Raw genomic sequence first — 20,183 nt, forward strand, 5'->3', positions numbered from 1 at the left:
TTAATACTGGTAGCACTGATATAAAAATTGGATATATGTTACAAAAAAGTAACAATTTTGAAATACGTTAATGGTTGTATTTTTGTTTTTATTTTTGTATTTTATCTTAGTTTTCCCATCAGTGTTGTAAACGGGTTTTATTAGCGCTATGGCTTGTTAATTGATGGGATAAAGCATGCTCTTTTATATTAATGGAGGTTTTTGCTTAGTATTAATGCTGGAGAAATAGCATATCACACTGCGTGCATGCAATACCCATGACCACATGCTATATCTTCCAAAATATATTGTATAAAACCGAGCACGCTGCAGTTTATAAACCCATTTCACAGTCAAAGATTGCTCCAAAATCCTGCTCCATGTGATCTTATATAGACGGTTTGCTCTTACGTCATGGTTTGGTCAGTTACCAATAATGGAGATACGCGGATGTAAACAACAGCATGGATTGCACGGTTAATGTACTACTGAATACATTGTTCTGCTAATTTATGCTGTCCAAACCACAGAAAAAAATTTGTGGACGCTGATAAATCATATAGAGAAGGGCTTACTAAGCAGGAAAGGGCACAATATTTTGACAAACTAAAGTTAATAGGTGGTAAAGATGTCTCTGAGCTGTATTAATTAAGATATTAGCCTAAAATTTCACCTACCTGACCTCAAGAGTAAAAACGAATGTTTTCGAGATCCTTGCCCTGGAAATCCTGGTTCAGTTTGGCCAACCACAAACACAAACAGTTTTTTGCACTCTTCTCCATGATTTGTTATGACTTTTAGCAGTCTATAGTCTAGTAATGTTTTTTTCTGGTCCGACCGATTAGTACAGCCCAAAACATGACAATGATTGACCATTTTCAGCAGCAATAATCAGCAAAATATGCACGTTTCGTTCGGTTCAGTGGCATTGTTTACATTCTGTGCAGCCAATATGGCCAACTGAAGACGTGTTATAAAAACACTATTAAATGGCTGTGATTTATTGCCACTGTGCACCATTTTTACTTTCAGTGCAGACAAATGTTATGTTTTGTTGCTGGAAATTATGCCTGGTTTACATCAGCTTCATCATTTTGTCAGATTCATCCTTGTCCAATCCAAAAGTTGGAAACTTTAAAACAGTATTACTAGAATGAATCTATTTCAACATGTTTAAACAGTAATTAGTTCAGTAAAATCTCAACACTTACCTTTGCTCCAAAATCCAGCCATAAACACTCTTGACAACTTGGATTGATTGACTTTGGACCAATAAACAAAGAAATATGCCAAAAGAACTGTCTTCAAAATATTCTGATTTCCCAAATGAGAGGGAACTGGGTTCCAGATTGTCTACTAATGAGTTGATTAAATGAATCAGGTGTGTTAAATAAGTGACATCCAAAATATATGGAGTGTTGAGAAAACTCCAGGATTGAGACTTTGGGCCTCTGAAAACCTGCTCAGAATGAAGAAAAGTGGAAGGGATGGAAATGTTACCCCATCAACTCAATAATCCTCAAATACATCTTCCTTTTTTTTTTTTTTTTGCATCTACATATACTCTTTTCATCATTAATTACAAGAAATGCTAGAAATTCATGCCAAATAAACAGCAAACACACACATGTTTTTTGTTTGTTTTACAGAATAATAAAATCAAGTATAAACAGTATTTAGTTCACCGAGTAAAATCTCAACACTTAGATTTGCTCCAAAATCCAGCCACAGACACTCTTGACAGCTTGAATTGATTGACTTTGGACCAATAAACAAAGAAATACGCCAAAATAACTGACTTCGGAAAATTTAGTTTTTCCAAATGAGAGGGAACCGGGTTCAAGATTGACAAGTTGACTAGTCAACAGTAGGCGCGTTTCCATTACAGATTTGCGCAAAACTTTGGCGATATTTTATAAATAGCAATTAAAAAGTATTGCGAAACGACAGCGTTTCCATTAACCAATGTTATGCGACTAAAACTTAATTTTTTCCTCTCGCGATAAGTCACGGCAATGTATTTTTTTGGGATTTGGAGCAGAAACAATTTTGGCTATATTTAATCGGTTGTGACCTGTGAATGCGGAAAAACCATTTCCATTGCTTTTTTGCAAAATATTCCTTTTTCAAATTGCCTGAAAAACCACCTCATGCGAGCATAAAAACGTTTTTGCGATAAATGGGAGTTTTTGCACAATTGACGCATATTTTCAATTAGCAATTTCATTTTGATCAATGGAAATGCAGCTACTGAGGTTTACTGGCAAATCTAGATGTTTGTTTTGATATTTTCAGCGATTCCAGTGCTTTAGCTGACAGTTTTGATAAAACCTCCTCAGAAAACTAATGAGCTGATGAAATGAATCAGGTGTGTTAAATAAGTGACATCCAAAATATGGAGTGTTGAGAAAACTCAGGACCAGGATTGACTTTGGGCCTGCTTGGAATGAAGACTCAATCAAATAATCCGTAATAAAATGGTATTCGTTTATTGCATTTTGTGCTGACAAATCTATAAAATGGAATGGGAGTTTTGCAGAAGCCATAGAGATAAAGCATTTGAAATGTAAGATAAAACTACATTACTTTCTTTATGTACCATGAAACACAATAGATAATACTCATTATTTATCTTTTTAAAATATTCAACATACACTGACACAAAAAATAAACACCTCAACACTAACTAGTTCTGCTATATTTACAGGACCCACATCCGCCGTTGCCTGTGGTCCCAGATCTGCTGTGCGTACGTCACTGTAGTACACACACTCACTCACACACACATCCACACACAAAAACAACTGAAAAACACACAGGAACACACTACATGGCAATATGACCATAAAACCCCAGAACAGACAAAAAAAAAAAAAAATCTACTTTTTTAAAAATCACTTTTTCTCCACTACATTCCCGTTCATACAAAATGTTTTCATTTCAAATGAATCAAAAACAAGCCTGAGGGATTCAGCCGTTTTCCATGTAAAACTAATGTTCTGATCTAAAATTAATTGCACTATCGTTTGCAAACCGTGAAATCATTTGCCCAAAGCGAGCTTTTCAATAACTCACATTTTTATCCTTTCAGAGAGGCAAAGTAAGACTTTTTGTTTGTACATTTGTCTTATATTAGTCTCGGATTGCTTACTTCAGCAATATCTATCTTGCGGTTGTGCTGTAATAAAGCAATAAGCCATGAAATCTGCTTTTCCAATCAAATTAATAGGGCGTTTTCAGGCAGTCAAAACATAAAAATACTTTTATGAAAATCCATGTAAACATTTTTAGTCCTTTTATCTTAATTTGAGTGTTTGGTCCTATAATTAAAAACTTTATATTTTTAACGATTAAATATTAAAAAAAAGCATAAAAAAGCAATTAACACATAGCTGCCAATTTGTGTATTTAAGGCATGAGTACAAACTGGTGTAAATTATGATTTTACTGTTACGCAAAACAGACCCTCAAGTTTTTTTTTAATTCATTCAGAATGAGTTTGCAATAGACTAAACACATACCCAGGTTAACATAAATAACTTTGGTCATCAGTTCTTTAAATAAATTAACTCATTGATAAGTGTAATAAAAGCAAAATGGTCTTTGTCTTGGCTAAACTACCTATAGTAAAAATAGACCCCTTTAACCAATCAATATATTCATTCACACCGAGATACTAGTTGATCCAAAGAAACCGTTGTGCACAACAAGAACACCAAACATCTGGTAAAAATAACACATTTACAATTAAAAGAAGTGAAATAAACTGGCGTGAACGTAATACTGTATATCACAAAACATTTAAATATTTATATTTATATATATATATGTATATCAGCTTGTTCAGGATAATGTGCATGCGTTGAACAGGACAACGGACCCAGGTCCTGGCTCTATTTCAACTGCTTCAGATGGATTTGATTCAGATTTCAACATTTGGACTTTCACAGAGCTTTGCATGTTCATCATTTGCATGCATTTTTTTGTTTTTTTTTTTAATCAAAGTGACTGGAATGTCAAGAAAAACAAATACAAGCCTTCATGTGACCTCAGAGGTAAACGTCATGGGAGTAAACTCTTGAAAATAAAGGTTTGACAGTCTAATGCTGTTGTAAAACCTATAGGAAACATCAAAATGCAGCTACAACCTTTATTTCCAAGAGTGTAGGATTAATACAATGAAACGAGATTCATATTTTCTTTTGAAAAGCATCCAATGGCATGGGTCAAACATCAAAACCAAGTACAGACTGTTATTCAGAGCCCTTTTTTGTTTTCCGAGATGTGTCGAACGCCTCGATTTTCACTTGATTTCTTTTTTGCTACACACAAGCCAGGTATTCATCGTGAGATGTTGAGGAAAGGAAAAAAGATTGTGAATGTGTCCACTGTCAGTTTGAATAGAGCCAAGCCCAGCAGTGGAAGCGCTTGTTTATAGTCTTTTTATAGGGTGATCACATCAAAACAGTGCTCGTAGGTTCGGAACGACGTCGGAGGGATGGAAATGTTACCACATCAACTCAGTGATTCGTATTAGAAATATATCTTCTTTTTCTTTTTTTTTTACATCTACGTATACTCTTTTCGTCATTAATTACAAGAAATGCTAGAAATTCATGCCAAATAAACAGCAAACACACACATCTTTTTTTTTGTTTGTTTTACAGCATAATAAAATCATCTTCAGGTAGTATGTTACCGCAGCGAACAAAACTCTCCGCGATAACAGATGCAGTACACACTCTCGCCGCTAGAGGCATCAGCGCTGAAATGGATCTGGCATGCTCATGATTCTGGCAACTCAATCGTCACTGTCACCATGGACGTAAATAACGTTAACTCGTATAAAGTGCATTTCTATCTCAGCCACCATAGAACAGATGTGACGCACACACTAGCATACGAAGCGCGCCGATGAACTCTACGAGAAGCAGAATCGTGGGCGAACTAGCAACTAAAAATATGCCATACGTACCGTTTCCTGTGGAAATCAATATTGCACGTTACCGTCGAAAACAACAAAGTTTTTCCGATGTGTACTAAAAGCATTCTAACAAACACAACAGGGAACGACGACCCTGTAGCTACAGTGTCTCGAGAGCGATATTATATACAAAGAAACATCAACACAGCATCCTGCTAATCTAAGTTTACACGTAAAAACGCTTAACATTTTGCCGTCGAGTCGCGACAACGATCTGAAAAAGCTGCCTTGACTTTTTTTTTCCGAAAACTGTTCTTTTCACATTACGAAAATTAAAAATTCCCAACACACCAAGCAAACGAAGCAAATCGTAAGTGTTTGTTAAAAACATCATCGAGTGAACTAATTGTCGAAACGTCATCAGAGGCTCAGTCTACGCAGGCAGTACTTAAAAAATGTGTCACGCGACACGTTTTGCGTTTTGTTCAGATTCAGTGAACGTTGTCTTCACCACGTTTCAACGGAATACAAACTAAATAAACACGATAAAGCTGATCATAGATAATAAGGCTGAAGTCGTTTTCAAACTGGTATGCAATCTCAGCGTCAACCCCTCCCCTCGTAAATATACCTTTAAATATTTCATCTTTCGCTTTATGTACACACAATCCATGTCTATCCATACACTAGCAGCAGCATTCATATCTTATGAGAGGTTTTCCCATGTTTAAACATAAAATAATCAAGATATCAAGATAAAATAGTGTTTTATCTTGATAAACTACTGTATAGACTTTCTAACCAGTATTTATTTATATATATATATATATATTTATATATTTGTTTGTTTATATATTTGTATATATGCAGTTGTTGGTATTTCTGCTAAAAAAAGACTGTATAAAATAGCCTATATCGCTACAAAAATAAATAACGCAATGAATATATGATTTCCCAATTGCACATAGATTATGCTTTCAAAAATACACTTTCTGATCTACTTTTTTTCATCTCAGGTTAATTTTGCATCTCAAATCTCATTTTGCCATTTGGCTAACGCATTAGAGTCGCCCTGCATAGAATTCAGATTTCTGGATGCTATTCAATCCATAATGTTTATAACAACTCAATCTGGTGCTGCGTTCGTGTCGCATCAGAATTACCGTAATTACCAAACGACAACCGAGAGTCTATTCCGAGCTCTTTATGGACTCAGAAATGATTAGTTACTGTGGCGACGCCCAAAATTGATCCACACGCCGCTTTGTGGATAATGACGGCAATCTACTGCTTTAAAATCACACGAATTCACTTCTCGCAACAGCACAGTAACACAAAAGCATGCAACTGTAGCTTAAACTGCTGAAGCCGTTTATATAAAGTCAAGCTATTATATAATTTGGAGTTTCCAACTTTGCTAAAGAAATCACGTTTCAAAGTTGGAACTCTTATGTGAATGCAGCATTTGTGTTTAAAGTGACAATGTTATAAATATTGGTTTCTATCGACAGTTCACATTTTCATTCATTATGGCACGAGTGAAATCGAAGTTTGGCAATACAATCAGATACTATAATACTCTATTTATATAGCTCTGTGACATTTCCGGTGTAATATAATATATAGATTTGATTTATGATATAGCTAATTTATACAGATTTGTCTGTAATGCAACAAACATAGAGTTTTCTTTATAGCAAAATGGGAAAAAACGAAAGAAATGGGCAACTTCCATTGCTCATTCACGCATGCAAACACACACACAAACAAACACACGTTCATTTAATGAATCCACAGACTCATTAAATCATTTGTTACACAGTGGCTGTCAGTGCAGGTTGAGTGCTTGTTGGGGAGGGGAGGTTTGGTACCGTAGTACACTTCAAGCCGCCATAGTGAAGCCTGTAGCCACCCAAAACACCCTGACCCTGTAAGACAACAGCGTTTCTTCACCAGAATCTTCGGTTGTTTCACAATTAAAAATACTACACTGATATTTAATAATGCCTTATACACTATTTACACTAGTTCAGAGTGGCTGAGTACTTTTTTCTTCTTTTTTTTTACTAGCTCGTTCTGTCGCTAATTACAGTGTCGGTTGCACCGATAGACTCTCGCTTGCTGCTTTGCTGTCAAACAGCAAGTCGCACACCCTGCCAGCCTTGTTTTTTGGCACATATTGTGACTGTATTTGGCAGGGGGATAGCTAGGAACGAATAAAAACATGGAGGAGGTTGATGAGACGAAACAAACACACAACAACAGATTTGCTTTGTGCAGAGGAACCTGTTTAAAGTCAACGTGAAATGCACTTCGCAAACATTTTACTTCCGTAATGCAAGCGCTCAGGAAGATAACCAAAAAATGCATGAGAGATTCATCTGGGGGTTAAAAAACAAGAGTTGTTTCAGAAGTTCACAAAGGATAAAAATCTAACTTTTCTTTGGAATAACATGCACATTGTTTTTGGAAGTAAATAGCTCTAAGCTGGATTTCACGTCGACTTTAAACTTCACATTTCACGGTTCACATTATGGTATAAACTCAACATTAAATCAACCTTTACCATTCTGCGAAACAAAAGGATCGACTTCAAACCGTGATAATCTTTTCCCAGGGTTGTCAGTCTTTACCAGAGCAGAATATTTCACAGCATCTCTGGCGTAGTTTTGAACGTCGAATCCTTGGCATTGCACGTTCTTCCTCAAAATAAATAAATAAATAAATAAAAACAAATCAAGCCCAACCCACCCACTTCTCCTGATTGGGTGAGAGCGGTGATTGACAGATGATGTAGGAAAGCTACAGCAGACGGGGTATTGAACAAATACCCACTGACATCAACAGTGCACTTCATTAAACAGTAAAGTGTGAACGAGAGTAACGCCAAGAGCGATGTTTGGCCAGTGAGAGCTTGGCAAACCAGTAGAACAGGACGAATGAAGCTGGTTGATTGAAGGGAATTCTGGGATATTGCTTGGGCCACACTGGGGAAGGAGGGCAAATGGGATGGGATGACGTCGACTAGTTTCTTAAGAGTAGATGGTGATGACCTCGCGACCTCCTCCGCGCACGAGGAGGACCCGGTTGAGACCTTCGGTTAAAACCTCCATGAATTCCATGTCTGATTGATAGAGTCAAGGACATGAGAGCACTGAAAGACATAAAACAGACACATAGATGCCCACTATCACACTACTTTTGCAGTATGTACAATACAGTTGAGGTCAAAAGTTTACACCCCCCTTTCAGAATCTGCAAAATGTTAATTATTTTACCAAAATGAGAGGGATCATACAAAATGCATGTTATTGTATATTTAGTGCTGACCTGAAGAAGACATTTCACATGAAAACATTTACATATAGACGACAAGAGCAAATAATAGCTGAATTTATAAAAATGACCCTGTTCAAAAGTTTACATACACTTGATTCTTAATACTGTGTTGTTACATGAATGATCCACAGCTGTGTTTTTTTGTTTAGTGATAGTTGTTCATGAGTCCCTTGTTTGTTCTGAACAGTTAAACTGCCTGCTGTTCTTCAGAAAAATCCTTCAGGTCCCACAAATTCTTTGGTTTTCCAGCATTTTTGTGCATTTGAACCCCCTCCAACAATGACTGGATGATTTTCAGGATCCGTCTTTTCACACTGAGCACAACTGAGGGACTCATATGCAACTATTAAAGAAGGTTCAAACGCTCACTCTTGCTTCAGAAGGAGACACAATGCATTAAGAGCTGGGGGTGAAAACTTTTGAACTGAAACATTTTTCTTATTTTGCCTAAATATCATATTGTTTTCATTTAGTACTGCCCTTCAGAGGATAGTTACGTGTTTCCCAGAAGACATAAGAATAAGTTAAACTTACCCTGATCATCAAATTTAAAAAGTTTTCACCCCTGGCATCATCTTTCCTAATGGAGCATCAGTGAGTGTTTGAACCTTCTGTAACAGTTGCTTATGAGTCCCTCAGTTGTCCTCAGTGTGAAAAGATGGATCTCAAAAGCATACAGTTATTGCTGAAGAGGGTTCAAATGCACAAAAATGCTGGAAAACCAAAGAATTTGTTGGACCTGACGGATTTTTCTGAAGAACAGCAGACAGTTTAACTGTTCAGGACAAGCAAGGGACTCATGAACAACTATCACTAAACAAAAAAACACAGCTGTGGATCATTCAGGTAACAACACAGTATTACAAATCAAAGGGAATGTAAACTTGAAAGGGGTCATTTTTATAAATTCAACTATTATTTTCTCTCATTTTGTACGATCCCTCTTATTTTGGTAAAATAATTAACCTTTTGAAAAATTTAAAATTTGACCTCAACTGTATATGGTGCACATGTGTCAAATTTGGTGCCAGTAATATCCAAGTCTCTTCTGCTCACCAAGGCTGCATTTATTTGATAAAACTACAGTAAAAACTGTAATATTGTGAAATATTATTACAATTTCAAATAGTTGGTTTCTATTTGAATAGATTGTAAGATGTCATTTATTTCTGTGATTCAAAGATGAATTTGCAGCATCATTGCTCCAGTCTTTATAGCAAAATCATTCTAATATGCTGATTTGCTGCTCTAGAAATATTTATAAATATTATAATGTTGAAAGCAGTTGCTGCTTCATATTTTTTGCATTTCATATTTATTTTTCAGGATTCTTTGATGAATAGAACGTTTTTATTGCTGAAGAGTTGACATTTTTTTCTTCTGCGGTCTACTGTACAGACGTCAATTTACTTTTCTCTAAGGCTTTTACATTTGCCAAAATTAGAACTTTTTATATTAAAAACAAACAAGCAAGCCCTGCCCAGATTTAAAAAGTAACGCAAAAGTAACGCATTACTTTCCATAAAAAGTAACTAAGTAATCAGTAAATTAGTAATTAGTTACTTTTTTAGGGAGTAACTCAATATTGTAATGCATTACTTTTAAAAGTAACTTTCCCCAAAACTAATAATAACCATCATAACTTTCTAAATGAAAACAATGTGACAATGTGCAAATGATCAGGATACAGTTCTCATCGCCGGATCTGTTTTTGGGTGGTCCGGGCATGTTGAGCAGGACTAGTTTGGCCTCCTGGGATTTCTTAACAATGACTTCATTGAGTCTGAGTGCAGTGTGCATGCGCCTCACATTGGACTGGTTTCTAAAAAATAAAACAAAAGCATTGACCATAAGCTCATAAACATTCATCAACACCAGCGAGTGTGAATGTGTGCAGCGCTGTCAAGAGATACTCACAGATTTTCCCACTCTCTGTGGCATGACAAAGAAAGAATGAAAGACGAGTGTAAAAGTGAAACTAAATACAACCCTTTGTAAATGTATTTTTAAATCAAGTGACTTTCTGGCTCATGCTGCACTCACGGTTTCATGTTGAAGAGGTCTTTGATGGCCTCTGGTGTTGTGGCTCCTATAGGTTTGGGCTGCTCTCCATCACACTTGGTTTCGGTCCATGTCATCTGAACGGCCGTGCCGGGGGTCTCGGCGTCTGCGCTGGGGGACTGCGGTGTGGCCGGGGTCGGCGGGTTGGTGCTCTTGTCATGAATGAGCTGTTCCTGTTGGGATGGGGACACAGGGACAGACTGAGAGGGCAGGACCGGCACATACGCACATATGGAGAATGTCAGGGCAAAAGAGAAGGAAAAGAAAGTGTTAATGCTCAAATAGAGATTAAAAGAGTTTAAATTGAAAATAAATATTAAAATTTTTAAATAATAATAAATCATAAAATATTATGAAAGAAAAAAATAATAAAATTAAATAATCACAATAATAATAACAAGTGAGATTATGATTACAATCACAATGAAAATGACAATGCTTTATAATGAATAATATTAAATAAATAATTATTTATTTATTGACAATTTCTTTCATTTTAATTATATTTCATTGTATTTCAACCTATTTATTGCAATCGTAATGAAACTAACAATGCTTTACAATGAATGATATTAAATGATCATTATTAAATTAAAACAATTAATAAATATAAAATTAAAAAGTAAAATATTTTTAATGCAATAAATACTGTTGTTTTATTATAATTATTAAATTATTTTTTTAATTTTTAAAATGAATAAAAACAAGTAAAATTAAAATAGAATTTAATATAACTAAAAAGTATTTAAAATATTTTTTGAGAACGAGAAAGATAGAGAGAGAAAGAGACAGATCTGGGTTCTATTCTATAATGAATAATATAAAATAATAAATCATTATTAAATCAAAAAAAATGTATGAAATTAAAATAAAAAGCAATTTATTCATTGACTGATGTTTATTCACGTTAATTATATTTAATGCAATTAATATTTACCGTATGAATTCAAATAAAATGTATTCCCATTAAAAAAATTAATAAATATAAAATAAATAATTTGTTTATTTACCATCACTAGTTGTTTTATTATAATTATTAAATTATTTTTTATTTTAAAAAATAAAATAAAAATTCATAAAAAACAACAAATTAAGATTAAAAAAATGTAAACAACATTTTGTATAACTACAAATATTAAAAATTTATTTTGAGAGAGAAAGAAACTATAAACAATATTAAATAATAAGTCATTATTAAATTAAAGTAAGTAATGAATATAAAATTAAAAAGCTATTTATTCATTGACTGATTACTTTCATGCTAATTATATTTAATGCAGTTAATACTGCAATTAATATTTACCATATGCATTCAAATGAAACTTATTCCCATTAAAATATTAAATAAATATAAAATGAATAATTTGTTTGTTTACCGTCACTAGTTGTTTTATTATAATTATTAAATTATTATTTCATTTTAAAAATAAAATGAAAATAAAAAAACGCATTTTGTATAACTAAAAATATTTTAAATATTTTTTGAGAGAAAGAAACTATAAACAATATTAAATAATAAATCATTATTAAATTAAAATAATAATTAATGAATATAAAATATAAGAAAGTTATTTATTTATTGACCGATTACGTTCATGTTAATTATATTTTAACGCTTTTTACTGTACTATTACTATTTTAATACTGCAATTAATATTTATCATATGAATTAAAATTAAATTTATTTTCATTAAAATAAGATTTTTTTAAATAAATCATGTCTATTTACAATCACTAGTTGTTTTATTATATTTATTAAATTATTTTTACATTTTGAAAATAAATTAAAAATGAATAAAAAAAAATGTGAATTAATATAAAAAAAATCAATAAATAAAATAGCATTTCGTATAACTAAAAAATATTTAAAATCATTTTAGAGAGAGAGAAAAAGAGAGAGAAAGAGACAGATCTGGATTCTGCCCTGTCCATTACTCTGAAAGGCATCACAAAAGCACTACTATCAGACAAAACGGTCAAGCTGAGATCACAGCGTGTTCAACACAAGCGATGTGGCTGTTATTGGCATGTAAGATGAAAACTGTAGAGCCATTCATTCGTTTCTCTGACATCTGACGATTACAGGCACAGAATGAAATGAGCATTGCTGGATCGGTCTGTCAGACTCCTTGTGCTGTACCTCCTCTTCTGGTTTCTCCTCTTTGCTGCTGGCTGCCGGTTCCTCGGTCACACTCAGCTGGGTCGTGACAGCGGCCGGGTTCTTACGGCGAATCGACCCGCGAGAGCTGTCAGTGATGCTCTGGATCTGAAGAGAGAGGAACAACGGGAATATTAATGAGAGACGAGGCCCCGCCCACAAGCAGTGATGTCATGCATAATGAGGGTTCAGCTCAGCAGCATGTTTGCTCATAAGTAGAGGTTGACGTGTACCTCACGTTCACGCTCAGTCTTGGTAAGGTTGATCTGCTTCAGGATCTGAGATCGCTGTTCCATCACCAGGGTCTTCTCATACGTGTACGCTGAAATATCACTGTCATGCTGAAGATAGAGGAGAGAGTTGCACATAAGAGACAATAGTTTTCAACAAAAACTACATTTTTTACCAAAATAAGAGGGATCATACAAAATGCATGTTACTGTTTGTTTAGTACTGACCTGAACAAGACATTTTACATAAAAGATGTTAATAATAGTTGAATTTTTAAAAAGTTTACATACAGTTGATTCTTAATACTGTGTTGTTCCCTGAATGATCCACAGCTGTGTTTTTAGCTTTTTATTTAGTGATAGTTGTTCATGAGTTCCTTGTTTGTCCTGAACAGTTAAACTGCCTGCTGTTCTTCAGAAAAATCCTTCAGGTCCCAGAAATTCTTTGGTTTTCCAGTATTTTTGTGTATTTGAACATTTCCAGCAATGACTGTATGATTTTGAGATCTATCGTTTCACACTGAGGACAACTGAGGGACTCATATGCAACTATTACAGAAGATTCAAATGCTCACTGATGCTTCAGAAGAAAAAACGATGCATTAAGTGAAGGGTGAAAACTTTTTGAATTTGAAGATCAGGGTAAATTTAACTTATTTTGTCTAATATGAAACATGTAATGGTCTTCTGTAGCCTCTGAAGGGCAGTACAAAATGAAAATATATGATATTTAGGCAAAATAAGAAAAATGTACAAATCTCCATTCTGTTCAAAAGTTTTCACCCTGCCTCCTAATGCATGGTTTTTCCTTCTGGAGCATCAGTGAGTGTTTGAACCTTCTGTAATAGTTGCATATGAGTCCCTCAGTTGTTCTCAGTGTGAAAAGATGGATCTCAAAATCATACAGTCATTGTTGGAAAGGATTCAAATAGACAAAAATGCTGGAAAACCAAAGAATTTGTGGGACCTGAAGGATTTTTCTGAAGAGCAGCAGGCAGTTTAACTGTTCAGGGACAGGGACTCATGAACAACTATCACTAAACAAAAAAACACAGCTGTGGATCATTCAGGTAACAACACAGTATTGAGAATCAAGGGGATGCACTTTTGAACAGGGTCATTTTTATAAATTCAACTATTATTTTCTCTTGTGGACTATGTGTAAACATCTTTTATGTGAAATATCTTATTCAGGTCAGTACTAAATAAAAAATAACATGCATTTTGTATGATCCCTCTTATTTTGGTAAAATAGTTCACATTTTGAAGATTCTGCAAGGTGTATGTAAACTTTTGACTTCAACTGTATATATATATATATATAAATATATAAAAATATCTATATTTTATGAATGGGTACTTTACCATCTCCACCACTTCCACTGCGGCATCTATGCGCAAGTGATACAGGAAGGTTGTCAGATCTTTCTTCATCTGGATGCTGTTATCGTCCATCTGGGCCACAGTGAAGATGCGCATCTTGCACTTCCTCCAAACCTACAGAACATCATCCACACATATCAACATGTGAGCTGCTGTGACTTAACTATATGTCATTCTGACAGAAATGAAGAGTTGAAGGATGTACCTTGTGCTGGCGGAGGAGGAAGGGTAGCAGCATCAGCATGCCTCCATCATGTACGATCCACCACACGTCAATGTGACCCTCGGTAAAGCGTTCTCCGTTTGATGGGAAGGCCGAGATGTTCTTAGGCACCAGCAGGGCTTTACTAGCAGCGGTGGTTTCTCTTACCAGCTCTGTAATGAAGACACATTTATATTTATTATTTACACTTATGAATATATCATTTTTACTGATTTTAGATTTTTTTTTATGTCAGGCTTATTTATTTGTTATGCATAATCTGAAAGGTTTTCAGATGTGTGCATCAAACTTCACGAAGTTCTACGAAGCACATATTTAATTAAAAATATTTGATTATATGTAGTAAAATATATTTTATTTTTTATTTTTAAATTAAATCAATTTTTTAAATTAAATTATATCTATAAAAAAGTATCACAGGTTATAATTAAAAAAACCCAATACTGATAATAAATCAGCATATTAGAATGATTTCTGAAGGATCATGTGACACTGAAGACTGGAGTAATGATGCTTTGCATCACAGGAATAAATTACATTTTACAACGTATTCAAATAGAAAACTGTTATTTTAAATTGGAATAATATTTCAGAATATTACTAATTTTACTGTATTTTTTGAACAAATAAACAGCCTTAATGAGCATAAGACTGAGCAAGACACTTCTTTAAAAAACAAACAAACTAAAAAACAATTAATATAATTATTTAAATAACTGATTAATATAATTAAAATAATAACTACTTAAAATACAATATAACATATCCAAATATAATAGAATGCAAATATATATCATGTGCATGGAATAAATAAATAACAATAAATGTATGTAAATGCATTTTTTTTTTTTATAGAGTGGTGGTCAGTATTTCCTACTGACACACTACAGCAAAAAACATTTTTTTAACTAGTGAAAATACTAGAAAATACTAATTTATTAGATTACGCAATTATCATTTGGTTTTGTACAATATAAACCATGTGTGACCCTGGACCACAAAACCAGTCTTAAGTCGCTGGGGTATATTTGTAGCAATAGCCAAAAAATACATAGTATGGGTCAAAATTATTGATTTTTCTTTTATGCCAAAAATCATTAGGAAATTAAGTAAAGATCATGTTCCATGAAGATTTTTTGTAAAATTCCTACTATAAATATATCAAAATGTAATTTTTGATTAGTAATATGCATTGTTAAGAACTTAATTTGAAGAACTTTAAAGGTGATTTTCTCAGTATTTTGATTTTTTTGCACCTTCAGATTCCAGATTTTCAAATAGATGTATCGCAGACAAATATTGTCCTATCCTAACAAACCATATATCAATAGAAAGCTTATTTATTGAGCTTTCATGTGATGCATACATCTCAGTTTTGTAAAATTTAACCTTATGACTGGTTTTGTGGTCCAGGGTCACATATTCTGACTGTATTTTTAGTTAAATGAGCTATATTGTCAAAGATACCATTACAGTGATATACATTCATTCATATCAAGACTTAAGATTTTGTTCATCCCACCCATACTTAACTGACTGTATTTACACTGAATCAATACCTGAGACGGATCAGCTGATAATTAAACACTTGTATTCGGCAGTACTATTTCCGTAACTATTTTGGGATCCATTCCAACTCAGATGAATTAAACCATCGCTCATTCCTTCTTAAAATTCACACAAGTGAACATCTGTGGCGTGAGACATAAAGCTGCACCTGCTCAGTCTGGCTGCTTTAGCACTCATAGTTTAGCTGCGATAACACACGCCAGACTCACACAAACACGTATGATGTAATGACTTTAACAGCTGCCACAGTGCAAAACAGCGTGCTAAACCTTACATACAGATTCAAGAGGTGTAAATTCAATCTTATAAAGCCAGAGGAAAATTATACGGCTCAGTTATGTTTTATACAGCAACTTTGTCATAGGTGTGTCTACTCAAAATCCTTAGGAATAAAAAGTAGGCACAAAAGAGTCAATAGTTATCACACATTAAGTGTATAAAGCTATGAAATGAATCTGAAAAGCAGCATCATTTAATGAGAAATGTTTGAGGTCATATTGAGATCTTGGAACTCTTGTTTGCAGACTGTGGTATTTTTGCACATCTGAGCACAGTTTGAGAAGTCTCCATTTAATCTTATTGGTGTTTAGGATAAACAACTGAGCAATCAAAGAGATCTCATTTGTGATTATTCTAGGGCTGCTCGATTAATGCAAAAATAATAATCACGATTATTTTGGTCATTATTGTAATCACGATTATTTAACACGATTATATTTAACACGACAGCATAGTCCTCACTGTAAGAGTTAAACATGCTTTGTTTCTTATACAAACTACAAAAGTGTGAGTGATTTTGTCTTTGTCTTTTGTTGTATGATTAACATTAAGTACAGAGACGGCAGCAGGAATATTACCTAAGAGCTGCACGGATCCGATATACTGTTACACATGCATTTTCATTCTCAACTGTTTACGTTAATTTGAGACATAAGTTGAAGGTTTACACAAATAATCATTTTGACATATATTTGCATGTATTTGACCATTAAGGTATGCATCACTTTACGTCTCTGAACGTAACACAGAACACTTTCGTGCATTTCAAAACACGACATCAAATAAACATTAATAAATTAAGCACGTCCCATTTTATGCAAGTCACGTTACAGGATTTGACTGATTTGCATGTGAAATTGGGCTTTTATAGAGGAGCGAACGTGCACCACTGGAAAGGAGGCAGAATCGGGAGCAATAATTACTTTACCTCGATTATTGCATTTTCATAATCGTTAAAAGCCGAAATCGAAATTGAAACTGAATTTCGATTAATTGCACGGCCCTGGATTATTCTTTCCAAAACCCTAAAAACAGGGTTCTAAAAAAGGATCCAAAAGGTGTTTTTTTACCATGATATAACCATTTTCGGATCCTCAAAGAACCTTTCATGGAACAGTTCTTAAAAAGAACCAATTTTCTTAGTGTGAAGAACATTTTAAAAATCTAAAGAGCTATAAAGAACCTTTTGTACAATGTAAAGGTTCAATGGATATTGAAGCTTCTTCATGGAACCAGATGCCAATAAAGAGCCTTTAAACAAGAGTGAACTGGAAAAAATGGAGCGTCTTTCTCTTACCAATGAAGTTTCTCCAGCTTTGATGATCCTCAGCCTGTTTCCAGTTGCGGGGCCAGCAGGCCAATACAGTGTTGTGTTGAAGACCACCCAACCCTCCGGCCTGGACCAGATGTGACGTGGCGTCCCTCATGTTAGAAGAGATGACCACTTGACTGAAACCCTTCACCTTCTCTGCCTCCATAAGCTTCCTCAGAGACTTTGAGACACAAAACAAAGTGGGAAATTACATTAAAACCGAAATAAATGTTCAAATCACGTTCCAACGCTGTTTAAGTAGGTAGTTTACTAGTCATGTTGTGTCTGTGTGAATGTCACCTGTTCAGCCTGCTGTCCCTGAGGATGGTTTTCCAGGTAGGTTCCCTCTAGCGCTGTGCCCACGATGGTCAGACCCTTCCCAGCCTTCAGCTGACTGGTCAGAGACAGCAAACGCGGCTGCTCCACGTTCAGCTCAGAATCCATGTTGACCAGGACCAATATCTGAGGTCTGAGGAGAATGAACAGGAGGAATAAAAATATGAATATTGTAACTTTAAAATTCAGCATGAATACATATAAATCTATAAAATACAAATATCTACATTAAAAATATATTAATATGAAGAAACATACACATCCAGTCAAAAGCTTTTGAACAGTGAGATGTTTTTTACAGAAGTCTCTTTTGCTCACCAAGCCTGCGTAATATTTGATCCAAAGTAACGCAAAAACAGTAAAATTTGAAATATTTTTACTTTTTAAAATAACTGCTTTTTATTTGAATATATTTTAAAATGTAATATATTCCTGTGATTTCAAAGCCTCATTTTTAGCATCATTACTCCAGTCTTCAGTGTCACATGATCCTTCAAAAATCATTCCAATATATATAATATTCTGATTTGCTGCTTACAAAACATTTATTTGTATTATGTTGAAAACACTTTTAATCGATTTAAAGCATCCTTGCTAAATAAAAGTAGCAATTTCTATAAAAATTATACTGACTCCAAGCTTTTGAATGGTATAGTGTATAATGTTATCTCTTTATTTTAGATAAATGCTTCTTTCTATTCATCAAAGAATTCTGAATAAAAGTACTCAACTGTTTTAAAAATTAATAATAATAATAATAATAATAATTGTTTCTAAAACAGTAAATCAGCATATCAGAATGATTTCTGAAGGATCATGTGACTGGAGTAATGATGCTGAAAATGTAGCTTAAATTACATTTTAAAATATATTCAAATAGAAATCAGTTATTTTAAATAGTGAAGATATTTAAATAGCTAAAATAAATAAATACATTTTGGCTTGGTGATACATACATATATGTCACCAAGTCTGCATTTACACATACACATACATATATGTGTGTGTGTTTGTTTTCTATTTAGCTTCATTATATTTTTATTTCAGTCTTACTTTTAGTTATTTCAGTTCTTCAAATAATTTTATTATTATATTATTTTTTAAAATTGTCTTTTCCCGGTGAGCTGACAAGGAAACATTTCCATTTATTTAATTATTTATTAGTATTATTATTATTTTAAAAGTTTTTAGCTTTTAATTTAATTTTAATTTAATTTTTTTTATATTTTTTTGAATTTATTTAATTAATTTATTAATTCATTATTAATTAATTAATTTAAGTTAATGTAAACAATTTTTATATAATAATATAAACATATATTTCTATATCTATTAATATAAATGCTTAAATAATATTATAAATGATATATATGTAATCTGTACTTATTTGCACTCACCTCCAGTTCTTGGTGTGCGGTGGTCCCTCTTCCAACCTCATAAGGGCGAAGCGAGCCGCGCTGAGGGACAGACCTCTTATTCCATCACCCCATTCTTTTTCCGCCCTGTCAGCACACACACAGACACACACGCGTTTTCATCTATTTATGTTCATAATGCCATTCTAACATATTACTGCATATACATCCACAGCCATAGGCAAAAAATAGGCACTCTCTATACCAAAAATGTAACCCTGGACCACAAAACCAGTCATTTTGACAAATTTTTGGACTCATATTTATATAAAACGATGACTACAACATATGCATACTGCTATTTAAACTGCTTCTGTTTTTAAGTTTGCAGTATACACGGCGTAGTATGCATTAAATGCTCAAATCCCCACACCGACTCAGACTCCATAATCCTGCCACCAATTTTCGTCTCTTCTTTAATTTCCGGCGACAGACTCGGGTCACTGTTCGTCTTGACTCTGGAAGTGTTTCCAAAGGAAAGGCACTAAACTAATCAAATCCTGGAGCAGATTTCAGCTGTTCTTGGCAGAGCGGATTATGAGGGATCTAAAAATCCTGACAGGTCAAATGCCTAAAACTCAATTCTAATCCATCTCTTGGTTTTCCGGCCCGCCGGTCTCCCCCGACTCCGGGTCACAATCCACTTACCCTCGGAACTCGATATACTTGTAGATACAGCCGGCGATTCCCATGGCAACGATGGCGTAGTACCAAGAGCAGATGAACATGAGCGAGAGACAAAGGCTCATGCCAAGGAAGGATAGAGTCCTGTTGGAAAAGAGGAAGGCAAACGTTAGCGTACAAATACGAGTAAAGCCACAGCAAACGGCATGACGAGATGCTCCGAAGCTCACCAGTGGTAGAACTTGAATCGCGGTCTCCAGTTGGGCGTTCTGAGCAGAGTTTGAACAGCACAGGCCAGATTGACAAACATGTAGCACATGAGGAAAAACCTGCAGCCACACGAGAGAAACA

At 34.2% G+C, this 20,183-nt stretch overlaps 1 protein-coding gene and 1 long non-coding RNA gene across 2 annotated transcripts in view; both read right to left on the reverse strand.

The window, feature by feature from the left end:
• Positions 1 to 2,449: 2,449 nt before the first annotated feature.
• Positions 2,450 to 10,064, reverse strand: LOC141346385 (uncharacterized). The gene is made up of 2 exons (XR_012357204.1): positions 9,931 to 10,064; positions 2,450 to 8,027 (listed from the first exon to the last, which is right to left on the reverse strand). It is a non-coding gene; the product is annotated as an uncharacterized lncRNA (long non-coding RNA).
• A 217-nt stretch (positions 10,065 to 10,281) lies between these two features.
• Positions 10,282 to 20,183, reverse strand: part of slc12a5a (solute carrier family 12 member 5a) — a 35,350-nt gene continuing 25,448 nt past the window's right edge. The window contains exons 11-20 of the mRNA XM_073852610.1: positions 20,063 to 20,161; positions 19,857 to 19,976; positions 19,191 to 19,295; positions 17,758 to 17,926; positions 17,443 to 17,638; positions 14,280 to 14,449; positions 14,057 to 14,188; positions 12,695 to 12,802; positions 12,444 to 12,569; positions 10,282 to 10,476 (exon numbers count right to left, since the gene is read on the reverse strand). Of these exons, the coding sequence (XP_073708711.1) occupies positions 10,282 to 10,476; positions 12,444 to 12,569; positions 12,695 to 12,802; positions 14,057 to 14,188; positions 14,280 to 14,449; positions 17,443 to 17,638; positions 17,758 to 17,926; positions 19,191 to 19,295; positions 19,857 to 19,976; positions 20,063 to 20,161 (1,420 nt within the window). The remainder of the gene's footprint in view (positions 10,477 to 12,443; positions 12,570 to 12,694; positions 12,803 to 14,056; positions 14,189 to 14,279; positions 14,450 to 17,442; positions 17,639 to 17,757; positions 17,927 to 19,190; positions 19,296 to 19,856; positions 19,977 to 20,062; positions 20,162 to 20,183) is intronic.

This window comes from Garra rufa, chromosome 12 (genome assembly GCF_049309525.1).
Source record: "Garra rufa chromosome 12, GarRuf1.0, whole genome shotgun sequence".
Classification (NCBI taxonomy): Eukaryota; Metazoa; Chordata; class Actinopteri; order Cypriniformes; family Cyprinidae; genus Garra; species Garra rufa.